The sequence below is a fragment of the Artibeus jamaicensis genome, unplaced genomic scaffold (assembly GCF_021234435.1).
Source record: "Artibeus jamaicensis isolate MK-2021 breed Jamaican fruit bat unplaced genomic scaffold, CSHL_Jam_final contig_2566, whole genome shotgun sequence".
In the NCBI taxonomy this organism is placed as follows: Eukaryota; Metazoa; Chordata; class Mammalia; order Chiroptera; family Phyllostomidae; genus Artibeus; species Artibeus jamaicensis.
The window spans coordinates 23,428-37,990 of record NW_026521552.1 but is presented as its reverse complement, the minus strand read 5'-3'; the positions used below and the strand labels follow the sequence as shown (position 1 = coordinate 37,990).

The window sequence follows — 14,563 nt, the reverse complement described above, 5'->3', positions numbered from 1 at the left end:
GAGGGAACAAGGGCTGGAGTCAGACCTGGTTCAGGTACCAGCTCTGCTGCTCCCACTGTGGGGCTGGGTGGCCCCTTCTCTTCTCTGAGTGTCAGGTTCATGTCTGTCCATCCCTGGTCCCCTCCTGCTCACAGGGCTGTGGTGATGTTAGGTGACACAAGGGGCCTCACAGACCTCAGGAGGACAGAACCCTCAGTCAAAGCCACCTTCCCAAAGGGGCATCGAGGGCGTGCAGAGTAGAGAAGATCCCGGGAGAGAAACAGAGCCCATTCCACACTCCTACCCCTCTGGTGTCCCTTCTGCACTGGGGGACAGGTCATAAGAAAGGGCCCTGAGCTTCAGGTGAGACAGGACAGGCCTCCTTCAGGTGACGAGCCCTGAACTCAGAGCTTGTGGCCACCTGGAGCATCAAGAGGACAGCACAGGGAACCCACATCCTGAGATCCAGTCCCAGCCCTGCCCCGGCCAGGCTGGGTGACCTGGGGCATGTGGCTAACCTCTCTGAGCTGCAGTGAACTGAGTGGAGTCAGCCATTTCTGGTGCACCAAGGCTGCGAGGTTAGAGGAGCTGAAGGACAGACCCCAGCACATGCCTCCCACACAGTAGGTGCTCATTAAATGGCATCTTGGCTCATTCATGACATCACTCCTACCCAAGGTCTCCAATTGTCCCTGAACATCCTGATTGGAGTCTCGGGGGCCCTTGTCCTGCTGCTCTCCCTCCTCCTCTTCCTTCTCCTTCGACACCGGTGTCAGTGCAAAAGCAGGATGTCAGGTGAGTAGGGGACGGGGTGACCTGGGTCACAGGAGAGAGGGACTCAGAGCACCTGGAACAGGAAAATCAAATAGATGGAGAAGGCACGTTGAACAATGGATTTCTCCAGAATCTCACATCAGAAATCTGGAAAGAATATACTTAATATCACTACATGTATCAAAGTTCAGGTAATCTTTCGTTGTCTTCAATGACCTGAAATATGAAATACACACACAAGCATGTGTCAGGGTTTCCTACTTTCCTCAGGAATCACTCAAGGAGGGGTCCCTGCCCTCCCAAGGCTGACACTGCCCCTCTTGACCGGCCCAGACAGAGGCTGACGCCCAAAAGCACCTCTCTGTCAGAGAAAGGGACAGCTACCCTGTGGGAGGGGGCACAGGGATTTCAGAAGCTGTTGGGGGAAGGCACAGCCTGGGAGAGTGTGGGAGCCAGAGGTGAGGACTGATATCCATGGCATGACCTGGCCCCTCACCTCAGCCCTGGGTTAGTGGCCTACCTGGGAGGAGGCTGGTCTGCAGCCCTGAGAACTCAGGGTCCCTGCCAGGGGACACACCCCATTCTGTCCCAGCAGGTGCTGCCCTGAAGGACCCACAGCCTGGGGAGGGCCTGGAGCTGGACCCTCAGGTGAGACCCCTGCTTCTGTCCAGGACACCCACCAAGGACCTTCCTGTTGCCCAGTTCACTCCAGTGGTCACTTCCACTGGGCAGGAGAGTGTGTGGTCTGGGCAGGGAACAGACAAAACAGCAGGTGCAAAGGTCCAGAGGCAGGACCTGCTGCTTCAGCCAGATGGCCCTGTAGCAAGAGCTGAATGAGCAACACAGACTGCGTTCAGTTAAGAGTCAGAACCGTAGAAACTTCCAGATGCCCCAAGGCTGAGGAAGTGCCTGCAGATTCTATCCTGAGAGTGACTTAGTCTGATTTCAAGTTTAAACCACCAATCTGGCTACATGTGGAGAACTGACTGGAATCAAAGAGACACGGGTTCTGTCTCACTGTCTCTCTGCAGCACAATGGGCCCGATGACAGTTCCAAACAAGTGACCTACGCCCAGGTGAACTGCAGATCAAGACTCAGGCAGGGAGTGGCCACTTCTCCTTCCCCCCTGTCAGAGGAATTGCTGGACAAGAAGGGCAGACAAGCAGAAGAGGACAGACAGATGGACAGTCAGGTGGGTCCCGTCCTCTCCAGGCCCCAGGCTTCCCCAACCCCAACCACCTTTCACCCCTCTCACTGTCCCCCTGCTCCAGGCTGCTGCAGCTGAAGACCCCAAGGATGTGACCTATGCCCAGCTGACCCTCATGACCTCCAGGCGGGAGACAAGTGCACCCCCTTGCTCCCCATCAGAGCAGCCCTCAGATGAGCCCAGTGTCTATGCTACTCTGGCTGTCCACTAGCTCTGGAAGGACCTGGATCCCACACTCCAGATGGGTGCCTGCAGAGACCCCCTAAGGACACTCAGCAGGGCTCCATCCAGACTGGTGACCTGACATGTACCCCCAGCAGCTTCTGGGACCCTCCAGGAGTCCCCTGATTCTGCAATCACAGATAAGTACTATCCATACACTTTGGAACCAAAGCAACAGACTTCTCAAGAATCAATGTGTGTGTCCTGGCTGGTGCGGTTCAGTAGATTGAGGGGTGGCCTGTGAACCAAAGGATTACCAGTTCGATTCCTAGTCATGGCACATGCCCGGGTTGTGGGCCAGGTCCCCAGTAAGGGGTGTGTAAGAGGCAATCATACATTGATGTTTCTCTCCCTCTCTTTCTTCTTCTCTTCCACTCTTTCAAAAAATAAATAAAATATATTTTTAATTTTAAAAATGGGATGCATGAATACATACTGAATAAATATCCCAAGCATGCAGGTATCTGATTTCAGGAAAGAATGGATGGTTTTAGAGTCAAAGACTCATTCAGTGAAATTCAACATTAAATGAGATCTAGGAACAGGAAATGTGAGCTGTGTTCCTATGGAGACGCCTCCTCCATCCCACTGTGGGGCTGTCCCTCCTCATCCTCACTGACTCCCCTTGACTGTCACCCCTGTGACATGAGGGGCCGCCCCACATGGCTGGTTTGGGTTCACATATACACACCCCTTCATGCTGCATCCCACTCATAGAAACAAACGTGGTGTCTTCATAACCCGGGAGGGCTTTTTAAGCCAAAGAAACAAAGTACCAACACCTGCTATCTGGTGGGTGAATGTCTACATTCTGCAGCGAAGTGACAGAAGCCACACAGAAAAGATCACGTTTTCTGTGACTGCGTTTGTGTGAAGTGTCCAGGAGGAGGAAACCCACAGAGACATGAGTCAGGTGGGCCTCTCGGGGGCTGAGGAGGAGGAGAGATGGGAGACTGAAGGCTTCGTGGTATTTGGGGAAAGGGTTATACAAATTTGAAATTACATAAAAGTTGTAGTTGACATTGTGTATTTATTAGAGTCTAATGAATTCTAGGTATTAAAAGAATCAATTCTATGTTACATGCATTTACATCATTAATAAGAAATGCAGGACTTCCGCCAAGATGGAGGCATAGATGGAGATGCCGTGCTTTCTCACACAACCAAGTTTAGAGACAACAAAATATTAGCAACAGAAAATACAGCCAGAACATAGAATATTGAACTTTTCGGAAGTCTGATAACAATGAATGCTTCAGCCTGACCGGTAAGAGGGGTGAAACCAGCAGCTGGCAGAGCAGGGTTGCACAGGAAAACTCGGTCAGATGGACTCAGGCACTCAGATCCCAGGCGTGGGGTTGCAAAGGGTGGACCCAGTGAGCGACCAGTGGATCCGGCGAGGGTGAAGGGTGGCGGGTTGACTGTGCTGGCGCATTCCTGCACAGATAGACCAGGCAGGGAGTGGGCAGTGAGATGGGACTGAGCAGGTCCCAGTGACGGGAGGCAGCAGAGGGGGCCGCCATTTCCCCACTCTGACCCTGCCCCCACATACAGCATCACAACCCAGCAACCCCGCCCTGGAGGCCCCGCCCTGCCCCTAAGGCTTCGTTCCTCATACTTAAGGGACACAAACAGACCAAAAATGGCTCAAGAAGATCTCAAAGCCCCAGAGCCCATAAATCTAAGTGACGAAGAAATAGCAAAACTTTCAGATGCACAGTTCAAAACAGTGGTGATCAGGATGCTCACAGAACTGGTTGATCTTAGTCGCAAATTAGAGGAACATATGAAGGCTATACTAATCGAAATGAATGGCAATGCACAGGAAACCAATAGTAATGGAAAGGAAACTGGGACTCAAATCAATGGAGTGGACCAGAAGGAGGATAAAAATGACCAACCAGAAAAGAATGAAGAAACAAGAATTCAAAAAAATGAGGAGAGACTTAGGAACCTCCAGGACATCTTTAAATGCTCCAACATCCAAATTATAGGGGTACCAGAAGGGGGAAAGGAACAGCCACCAGTGGAAAACTTATTTGAACAAATAATAAAGGAGAATTTCCCCAATTTGGAAAAGGCAATAGACTTCCAGGAAATCCAGGAAGCTCAGAGAGTACCAAAGAAGTTGGACCCAAGAAGGAAAATACCAAGACACATCATCATTACATTAGCCAAGATTAAAATGAAAGAGAGATTCCTAGAAGCAGCAAGAGCTAAGGGGACAGTCACCTACAAAAGAGTTCCCATCAGATTGTCAGCGTATTTCTCAAAAGAGACCTTACAGGCAAGAAGGGGCTGGAAAGAGGTATTCCAAGTCATGAAATCCAAAGACCTACATCCAAGATTGCTCTATCCAGCAAAGCTTTCATTTAGAATGGAAGGACAGATAAAGTGCTTCTCAGATAAGATCAAATTCAAGGAGTTCATCATCACCAAGCCCTTATATGAAATGTTAAAGGGACTTATCTAAGAAAAAAGATAAAAAATATGAACAGTGAAAGGACAGCAAACTCACAGTTATTAACAACCACATCTAAAACAAAAGCAAGCTAAAAGGACAGCTAGATCAGGAGCAGAACCATAGAAATGAAAATCTCATGGAGGGTTAGCAACAGGGGAGTGGGAGGAGGAGAAGTGGGGAGAAGGTACAGAGAATAAGTAGCTTAGATGGTAGGTAGAAAATAGATAGGAGGAGGGCAAGAATAGTATGGGAAATACAGAACCCAAAGAACTTGAGACACATGGTCATAAACTAAATGGGGGGAATGGTTGGGGTGGAGGTGCAGGGTGGAGGGGAATGAAGGGGGGTAAATAGAACATCTGTAATGGCATAATCAATAAAATAAAATTAAATAAAAAGAAGTAAAAAAAAATGCAAGTCAATGGCCATGGTTCCCTGGGGATCCTTTTGTCCTTAGAAGTGGCCCCAGGTCCCGGGGCAGTTTCACAGGAGGTGGGACTCCCACCAGGTCCGAGATGCCCTCAGTGCCCAGTGCTCAGGCTCAGTCCCTGGCGGGATTCCGACTCTCACTCCTGAGTGTGTCACTCTTTGCTGTGAGTGTCTTGTTTCTCTCTGGAGCTGTTACTAAATGTCATGGTCACTTCTTTCCTTATGACACCAGAGATATGACATTGGCCCTCCTCACTCTAGTCCCCAAGTACCTTCAGTCCTCACACCTGGTGTCCCTGTGCTGCATTCTGGAAATTTCCTCAACATTGCACTCCACTGTCACAACTGGCCCTTCAACTCTGTCTCATCCTTGATGGGAAGAATTGTTTTAGTCTCTGCATTCTATTGGGTTGTTCATCTCACAGATTTCTAACTCTAAACAGTCCTCTGTAAAACAATTCACATTTCTGGATCAAAAATTGATTCCTCCCTTTCATTTTTTAGATATGTACACACAATTATCTTAAATTGCGCTCATATTTACCACTGACTCTCTTTCATTGCCTGTGACAGTCCCCAGTGTCAGTAAAGGGCATCCATAGTATTGCCTGTCATCATTAGGATTTCTCCACTGCCCACTCTTGTAGAAGTCTCTCCCCTCACACACCTGGTCTCCCTCAGATTCTCCAGGGCTGTCCTGGGAGTCAGGCTGACCAGGGGCTGTGGCAGCTGCCCCTGCCCCATGCAGTCCACTCTCTCAGGCTCAGCATCTGCTCAGTGTTCTGCCCACCAGGGCTGGTCCATGGGAACCTCACACACACACATGAGACAGACACCCATGGGTGACATACTGGACTCAGTCTGTTTCAGGACACACAGGGCAGACTGCTCACTGCTGACCATGAACTTCGGTGAATGGGCAGAGACATCTCAGACCATGCACAGAACCATGGGGCAGGGGCCACACTTCCAGCCTTCACCTGCTCCCTGACCCCCTTCCTGTGAGGTCCTGGAGTCCCTTTCTTTTTACTCAGGGGGAGGGAATCATGTCCCTATGACCCAGGGATAGTCCAGAGCAGTACGGCCATTCAGTTTCAGTCTCTGTTCTTCAAGGTCATTCCTTCTCCATTTGGGAACTTTCATTTCTCTTTCCGTGTCTGACCTACATACTTCAGAGCTGTTTTGAGTAGCTATGCTTGGTATTCAGAGCAGACATGGTTTCAAGGGGATGAAACAATCCTGCCCTTGACCCTGGACACCTTGACCCTCTCATGTCCCAGCCCCTCACGTCTTCATCTGGTCTGGAATTGGAAGCCTCCCTCCCATGAACCAGCACCACTGACCCACAGCCACTGTGGGGACTGGGCTTTGTGATAACATCATCCGCATGAGGAAACTGAGACTCAGAGATACGCCATTAGCACAAAGATCACTTGGGCAATGGTTGGATAGTTATTTAAATAAGTGTCTGCTGTAAGTAGAAATTAGGACTGGAATCCAAATCAATGTCCCCTGAAGCTTGAAGGCAGGACCACAGCATGAGGAGGAGGTTTGAACCAGAAAACAAGGGCACTGAGTGGGCAGGGATCATTCAGAGGCTTGACCCCAAAAGATGGATGGACGCTGTTGCTAAGAAAAAATGAGAAGTCGGTGGGGGTGGCTGGGACAGAAAGAAAACCACACTCTGGGCCAGAAAAAGGAACATGTTCCCTTCCCCCTTTTCCCTGCATTTCCCCTTCGTGCTCATTGTCACAGTGGCACTCGCCTGCACTGCACAGTGAGGAGGGGACTGTGTCTCTTCTGAGCTGAGCTCTGCAGGCACAGGGACCCCCGTCACCCTGATGCATCTCCAGACCTGGGTGACCATTGTCCATGGGGAGACCCACAGGGAGGGGTTGATAGTTGGGCTCGGGGGGGAAGGGGACCTTCTAGGACCTCATGGAGGAGGACCTGGAAGGCCATGCCGTAGGTCACTTCACCTGCAAGGGGCATCTCAGGAGGCTGTGGGTCTATTTCTTCCTCCATCATGAGAACAAGGGCCGGACTTCTGGGGAGATACTGTTCCCCTTCCTGAGGGGCTGGTGACGTGACAGCCTTGTGACAGGGATGGCCAGCCTCCCGGTGACCATACCCTGTGAGTCTCTCCACCCTGAGGACTCCTTGGTCTCTTCCTCCTTCTGCGCAGCTGGGTTCAGAGAGGAGACGCCATGCCCCCCACCCTCATGGCCCTGCTCTGTCTGGGTGAGATGTGAGGGGGGAGGGGATACCCTGCTCTGTGAGGACCCCAGGGCTCAGGAGGCTCCCGTGGAGGAGGGTTCTGCTCAGGACTCAGGGCAAATCTCTCACAGGGACTCTCTTGCAGGGCTGAGCGTGGGCCCGAGGACCACAGTGCTGGCAGGTGAGTCTTTCCTCAGGAGTTCCATGTCTCTCTCTGCATAAAGAACAAGGGGCCTCCCCATCTGACAGCTGTGGGTGGAAAAAAGAAATTCAGGATTAATGGATGGGGGATGTCAGGGAAAGCCCTGGGGCTGCAATCTGGGGACTGGGGTAGATATCTCTTGTGACTCAATCTCTGATTCCTTCCAGGGACCCTCCCCAAACCCACCCTTTGGGCTGAGCCAGGCCCTGTGATGTCCTGGGGGAGCTTTGTGACCATCTGGTGTCAGGGGGTGCAGCAGGCCCAGGAGTTCCGTCTGCATAAAGAGGGAAGTCCAACACCCTGGGACAAACCAAAGCCACTGGATCCCAGGAACAAGGCCAAGTTCTCCATCACACAGATGACACAGTCACATGCAGGGAGATATCTGTGTTACTATCTCAGCCAAGGTGTCTGGTCAGAGCACAGTGACCCCCTGGAGCTGGTGGTGACAGGTGAGTGGACACTCAGGGATCCCAGCCTCAGGCTCTTCTGAAGGGGGATACCCTCAAGGGGTCTTCCCCTCACAGCCCAGCCCTGAGGGACATGAAGGAGGTGTGACCCCATTTAACACACGCTGCCTCCTTCTCTCCTAGGAGTCTACTACTACAAACCGAGTCTCTCAGCCCTACCCAGCCCTGTTGTGACGTCAGGAGGGACTGTGACCCTCCAGTGTAGCTCACAGCATGGATTTGACAGGTTCATTCTGACCAAGGAAGGAGAAGACAGGGTCTCCTGGACACTGGACTCACAGCAACACCTCAGTGGGCAGTTCCAGGCCCTGTTCCCTGTGGGCCCTGTGACCCACAGCCACAGGTGGACATTCAGATGCTATGGCTGTTACAAGGACAGACCCCATGTGTGGTCACAGCCCAGTGACCCCATGGAGCTCGTGATCCCAGGCAAGTCACATCCTGGTCCCATCCATGTATTGAGGCAGCAGATAGGTAACTGTGGTCTTTGCAGGGAGGGGAGCCCCATGGGAGAGGTGGGATGAGTGGAGCAGGGGCTCCTGGGACAGAGACACAGAGAGAGACAAGGGGACCTGGGGGCCTGGGGGCCAGGCCAGGAGGAGGGTTCATGGGAGGAGCAGCCCTGTCACTCCTGTCTGGTCCCTGCAGGTGGCTCAAGGAAGCCCTCCCTCCTGACCCAGCAGGGCCCCATCGTGTCCTATGGACAGAGTCTGACCCTCCAGTGTCTCTCTGACATCAGCTGTGACAGATTTGCTCTGTTCAAGGAAGGGGCACAGGGCCTCCTCCAGATCACTGCCCTGCAGCCCCAGGCTGGGCTCTCTCAGGCCAACTTTTCCCTGGACACTGTGAGCAGCTCCCATGGGGGCCAGTACAGGTGCTACGGTGGACACAGCCTCTCCTCTGAGTGGTCAGCCCCCAGTGACCCGCTGGACATCCTGGTGGCAGGTGAGGAGCCAGTGGGTTAGGTCAGGGACCCAGAGTCTTGCTCAGGCCCTGCTGGGGGGTCTGAGATGGTGATGGCCAGGACAAAGGGGTGTGGGGTCCCCAGGGAGAGAGAGAGAAATAGATGATGGGATGGGAGGGGGAGACTCAGAGAAAACAGAGACAGACAGAGAGGAGAGTCCCAGAAAGGGGCCTGGTGACTTTCAGGTCAGGACACGGTGGGCAGCAGCCCCTCACCTGCCCCCCTCTCTCTAGGATGGCTCCCTGACAGACCCTCCCTCTCGGTGCAGCCTGGCCCTGTCGTGGCCTCAGGAGAAAACGTGACCCTGCGGTGTCAGTCATGGAGCTGGAGGGACACTTTCTTTCTGACCAAGGAGGGAGAAGGCGGTCCCCCACTGCGTCTCAGATCACAGTCCAGAGCTCAGCAGCACCAGGCAGAGTTCTCCATGGGTCCTGTGACCTTGGCCCACAAGGGGACCTACAGGTGCTACAGCACAAAGCACGATAGTCCCTACCTGCTGTCACAGCCCAGTGCCCCCCTGGAGCTCCTGGTGTCAGGTGAGGCCCCTGCCCCTGTCTTTCTGAGCTGTTAGCTCAGGTCTTGGTCCCCAGAGGAACTACGGGCTGAAAGGGGATGGCGTGGGCTCTAAGGACGGCCGCCCAGCAGAGATCTGCCCCTCGGAGGCCCTGCTACACCTGTCCATCCAAACTCCCACCTGGTCCAGAAGGCGCCAGGTGGTCAGTGAAGGGGTCTTAGAAGCCACAGCACAGAGGCAGGAGGAGTCTGGTGAGGTGGGACCCCAGGGTGAGCCCACACCCTCACCCCCTTCTCTGTTCCTTCCCAGGACCCTCTGGAAATCCCAGCCCCCTACCCACAGGGCCCACCTCCACCAGTGGTGAGTCACTGGGCCCCCTTCACTCAGAGGGGGACACAGACCAGCCCAGGGCACTTCTCTGTCTCTCAGAGGATCTCATGTCCCCATAGATACTCAAGGACAGGGTTCTGTCCCAGAGGGGGAGTCAGGGAGAGATTTCAGGGGACACATGGCCCTTCAGGCACTCTGAGGACACACCCCTCCCCCACCACAGTGTCAGGTCTGTACAGGGCTGAGTGAGGCCAGTGACGGTTGGGGTGGTCATGAATGAGGTACATGTTGGGGCTCCTCTGGGGGAGGAGCCATGCTCAGTGGGGGAAGGCAGCACCCACCCCTCACCCCCATCCTGAATTTCTAAACATCTCTGAGGATCTGCCCCTTGGCCACATGGAGTCAGGCCCACAGACCAGTAAGTGAGGGTCTCTGTGGGGAGGTGGTGGGTGTGTCCATGGGGGACAGGGGCTGAGTCCTGTGCAAGTTCAGGCACCTCTGGAGGCTCTGACTTGGACACGCCCTTCCCCTCCCTGTGCCTCAGTGTCTCCAAGTGTAAAAGGAGAGAATCATGGCCCACAGCTTAGATTTCCTTTCAGTTCTGGCTCTGACCTCCTGGGAGGGGGTCCTCTCAGGGAAGTCCCCCTGGGATGTGACGTTATGGGAAGTGTCCCTCAACTGACATCAGGGGTCACAGAGCTCAGGAGGGCAGAGCCCCAGCCCAGCCCAACCATTTGAAGGGGGCATCAGGGTTCACCACACACTCCTGCCCCTCCTGTGTCCCTGCTGTGCTGGGGGACAGGTACTAAAGAAGGACCCTCAGCTCCAGGTGAGACAGGACAGGCCCCTGCACATGAGGAGCCCAGAGATTGGAGCTGGTGTCCACCTGGGGCAGCAGGAGGACAGCACAGGCAGCACAAGTTCCCATGTAAAGTCCCAGCCCTGCCTCGGCCAGGCTGGGTGACCCGGGGCAAGTGCTACCCACTCTGAGCTGCAGTGGACTGGTCAGTGGGTCAGCCATCCAGGTGCATGAGGGCTGTGAGGTTAGAAGAGCTGAGAGGCAGATTCTAGCACCTGCCTCACACACAGTAGGTGCTCATTAAATGGCACCTTTGGCTCATTCATGATGTCACTCCATCCCAAGGTCTCCAATGGTACTGGAATGTGCTGATCGGGGTCTTGGTGGCCCTCGTCCTACTGGTCTCCCTCCTCCTCTTCCTGTTCCTCTTCCTCCGACACAGGTGTCAGAGCAAAGGAAGGACTTCAGGTGAGCAGGGGACAGGGTGACCTGGGTCACAGGAGAGAGGGGCTCAGAGCACCTGATGCAGGAAAATCAAATAGATGGGGAAGGTCAGCTGAGAAACAGATTTCTCCAGAATCTCACATTGGAAAATCTAGAAAGAAAACACTCAACATCAGCATCCACATAGAAATGTAAAGTTGTCTTCCACCATTTTCAATCTCCTGAAACATGAAACATACCCACAAGCGTGTGCAGGTTTCCTTCTTTCCTCTGGAATCACACAGGGAGGGGGAAGAGGGGTGGTCCCGACCCTGCCAAGGCCGAGAATGTCCCTCTTGACCAGCCCAGAAGAAGGCTGATATCTGACCTCCTGCAGGGGCCACGGACCCGGAGCCCAAGGACAGAGGCCTGCAGACCAGGTAATTTCTGCCCCAAAGGCCCCAACCCCCACCCAAGGCCCCACTCTGCCCCTTACTCCCTGTCTCCTCCCCCAGATCCAGCCCAGCTGCAGATGCCCAGGAAGAGCCCCTCTGTGAGAGGAAGGAACAGCTGCCCTGGGAGAGGGGGACGCAGGGATTTCAGGAAGCGATTAGGGGAGGGGACAGCCTGGGAGGCTGTGGGGGTCAGGGGTGAGAGGGACTGAAATCCATACAGCCTGACCTGGCCCCTCACCTCATCATCTCTGGGTTAGTGACCCATCTGGGAGGGCGAGGGTCTGCAGCCCTGAGATCTCAGGGACCCTGACAGGAGACACTTTTTGTTCTTCCCCCGCAGATGCTGCCATGAAGGACCCTAATCCTGGGGAGGACATGGAGCTGGACCCTCAGGTGAGACCCCTGCTCCTGTCCAAGCCACCAAGGACCTTCCTGTTCCCCAGTTTACTCCAGTGGTCACCCCCTTGTCCTCACCTCCCCAGGTTCTCGGCAGCGTCCATATTGACCTGTCCTTCTGGGCACCAGGCTGTCCTGCTCTGACTCACCTCTCCCACTTTCCTGTGACCTCAAAGCTCTTCCCTCCTGGGTGGTCCTCTCTGCTAGTTCCCTGCTCTCTATATGAATTGTGGAGCCCCAGGTCTCAGAAGGAGACATGAATGAGTGAACACCCACAGGTCTCAGGGTCCCGTCACTCACTCATGCAGCAGCTGTGACAAGAGCTCACTGGTTACTGGCTCCATGTTGGTGCTGCGGTGCCACCCTGAGCAGCCTGTCCCCACACTGCTCAAGCTCGCCTGTGGGTGAGGGAGACACCTGCAAACAGGCAGATGGAATCCTCAAGAACCAAGTGCTGTGAAGGAGAATGAAGCAAGCACAGGGGGGTGGAGTGAGTGGTGAGGAGGGAGAACAGCAGGCGCAAAGGTTGAGGCAGGACCTGCTGCTTCAGCCAGATGGGCCCTGTGGCTGGAAGTGAATGAGCAAGAGACAGGGCATGAGGTTAAGAGTCAGATCTGCAGAAGCACCAGGAGCCCCAAGGCTCAGGGAGTCCCTGCAGACTCCATCAGGAGAGTGACCTCATCTGATCTGAAGTTTAGTTGTCACTCTGACACCATGTGGACACGTGACTGGAGGGTTTCAACCGTGGGGTCAAGGACATGCTGGTTTTGTCTCACTGTCTCTCTACAGCAGAACAGGACCTGTGACAACTTCCAAGGAATGACCTATGCCCAGGTGACCATCTCAACATCAAGGCAGATGCAGGGAATGGCCCCTTCCCTTTCCCCCCTGTCAGAGGAATTGCTGGACAGGAAGGGCAGACAAGCAGAAGAGGACAGACAGACAGATGGACAGTCAGGTGGGTCCCGTCCTCTCCAGGCCCCAGGCTTCCCCAACCCCAACCACCTTTCACCCCTCTCACTGTCCCCCTGCTCCAGGCTGCTGCATCTGCTGCCCCCCAGGATGTGACCTATGCCCAGGTGAGCCTCAGAAGGGAGACAAGTGCACCCCGTTCCTCCTCATCAGAGCAGCCCCCAGATGAGCCCAGTGTCTACGCTGCTCTGGCCGTCCACTAGTCCAGGAAGGACCCAGACCCCACACTCCAGGGAGGAGACCTGTATGGACCCCAGAAGGTACAAAAGCTGCCCCCAAAAACATTTACTAGTGGCCCCAGCCAGCCTGGAGACCTGATGTGGGCCCCCAGTACCTCCTGGGTGTCTCTGGGAGTCCCCTGTTTGTATAGTCACAGATAACCAATATTCCTGCATTACAGAATCAAAGAAATAGACGTCTCAAAAATGTATGTGTAAATTTAAAATCAAAACAGAAGTGGGATGACATACAGAGATCATGTACCATGGAAACGTACACTTGTAAAACCTGTAACAGCACTGGCTGGTGTGGCTCAGTGGATTGAGTGCTGGCCTATAGAGCAGAAGGTTGCTGGTTCGATTCCCAGTCAGGGCACATGCCTGGGTTGTGGGCTAGGTCCCTAGTTGGGGGCATGTAAGTGGCAACCACATATTGAAGTTTCTCTCCCTCTCTTTCTCCCTCCCTTCCCCTCTCTCTAAGAATAAATAAGATCTTTTTAAAAAGAGAAAAAAGCCTATAACCATCTTATTAATCATTGTCAGCCTAATGAATTTAACTTTTAAACATTTAAAGATCTCTAAAAAACAAAGAAAAATATCCAAAGTGATATTGATTTAAAATATTCAATATTTTAAATGAATGATCATTGAAGTGTTACATAGCAGACCTATGAAATGCAAAACTAGGGACCATGAATGACTATATTAGAAAAGAAAGAGGTAAATACATAGAAACAACCTCGAGTGTCCTCCCGTGGATGACTGGATAAAGGTGTGGAAATACACACAATGGAATATTACTCAGCCGAGAAAGATGAACTATTACCATTTGCAATGACTTGGATGGAACTGGAGGGCATCACGCTAAGTGAAATAAGACACAAAAGGACAAGAAACATAGGATGTCACTCTTATGAAGGTGAAATCTGAAACTCTGAACAGTCATACATATTAACTATATTGAATCTGTGAGGAAAGTTTATCCTGCAAAGTGAACTTGGAGACCAGAAAGCTTCACTGCTAATGCTTCTAAATACTTGTGCATGCATGAAATACACATGCCCACAATATACACGTGGACATGCATGCAAACACACACACATACACAGATGCACACACATGGACACACACAGACATACAGTAAGCAATAAATAAAAAAGAAAACAAACTTGTAGATTCGGAAATGAAAAAATGGTTACCAGAGAGAAGGGTGTGAGGGGAGGACAAACTGAAGAGGGGTAAAGCGGGTCATAGAAGGAGACTAGACTTTGGGTGATGAGCACAGAGCGAGTATATAGATGGTGTATATAAGATTGTACACTTGTAATTTATATAATGGATTAGCCAATGTCACCTCAATCTATGTGATTCTTTTTTACAGCTGCATAGTATTCCATTGTGTACATATACCACAGCTCTGTCATCCACTCATCTGCTAAAGGGCACTTGGGCTGTTGCCAGGTCTTCACCATTGCAAATAATGCTGCTATGAACATATGGGTGTATATATTCTTTCTGACTGGTGTT

General features: G+C 52.7%; 2 protein-coding genes across 6 annotated transcripts in view; both read left to right on the top strand.

Annotated features, from left to right (window-relative positions):
• Nucleotides 1-2,599, top strand: part of LOC119038792 (leukocyte immunoglobulin-like receptor subfamily A member 3) — a 32,494-nt gene extending 29,895 nt beyond the window's left edge. For 4 of the 5 annotated variants that reach the window (XM_053662600.1, XM_053662601.1, XM_053662602.1 and 1 more), the window contains 4 exons: nucleotides 658-774; nucleotides 1,346-1,401; nucleotides 1,785-1,946; nucleotides 2,026-2,599. In XM_053662600.1, coding sequence (XP_053518575.1) covers nucleotides 658-774; nucleotides 1,346-1,401; nucleotides 1,785-1,946; nucleotides 2,026-2,172 — 482 coding nt within the window. In that variant the 3' untranslated portion in view covers nucleotides 2,173-2,599. The remainder of the gene's footprint in view (nucleotides 1-657; nucleotides 775-1,345; nucleotides 1,402-1,784; nucleotides 1,947-2,025) is intronic. The other variant, XM_053662599.1, reaches the window with a different exon arrangement.
• A 4,636-nt stretch (nucleotides 2,600-7,235) lies between these two features.
• Nucleotides 7,236-11,075, top strand: LOC128625759 (leukocyte immunoglobulin-like receptor subfamily A member 6). Its single transcript, XM_053662614.1, has 8 exons — nucleotides 7,236-7,317; nucleotides 7,439-7,474; nucleotides 7,663-7,947; nucleotides 8,089-8,384; nucleotides 8,586-8,910; nucleotides 9,163-9,465; nucleotides 9,753-9,803; nucleotides 10,912-11,075. The coding sequence occupies exons 1-8, from the start codon at nucleotides 7,284-7,286 to the stop codon at nucleotides 11,058-11,060; spliced, it is 1,479 nt and encodes a 492-aa protein (XP_053518589.1). The 5' UTR covers nucleotides 7,236-7,283; the 3' UTR covers nucleotides 11,061-11,075.
• The last annotated feature ends 3,488 nt before the right edge of the window (nucleotides 11,076-14,563 follow it).

Coding starts and splice junctions, on each gene's coding strand:
- LOC128625759 (XM_053662614.1), top strand. CDS start 7,284: ATGCCCCCCACCCTCATGGCCCTGCTCTGTCTGG. Junction 7,948..8,088: donor CCTGGAGCTGGTGGTGACAG/GTGAGTGGACAC, acceptor CTTCTCTCCTAG/GAGTCTACTACTACAAACCG. Junction 8,911..9,162: donor GCTGGACATCCTGGTGGCAG/GTGAGGAGCCAG, acceptor CCCTCTCTCTAG/GATGGCTCCCTGACAGACCC.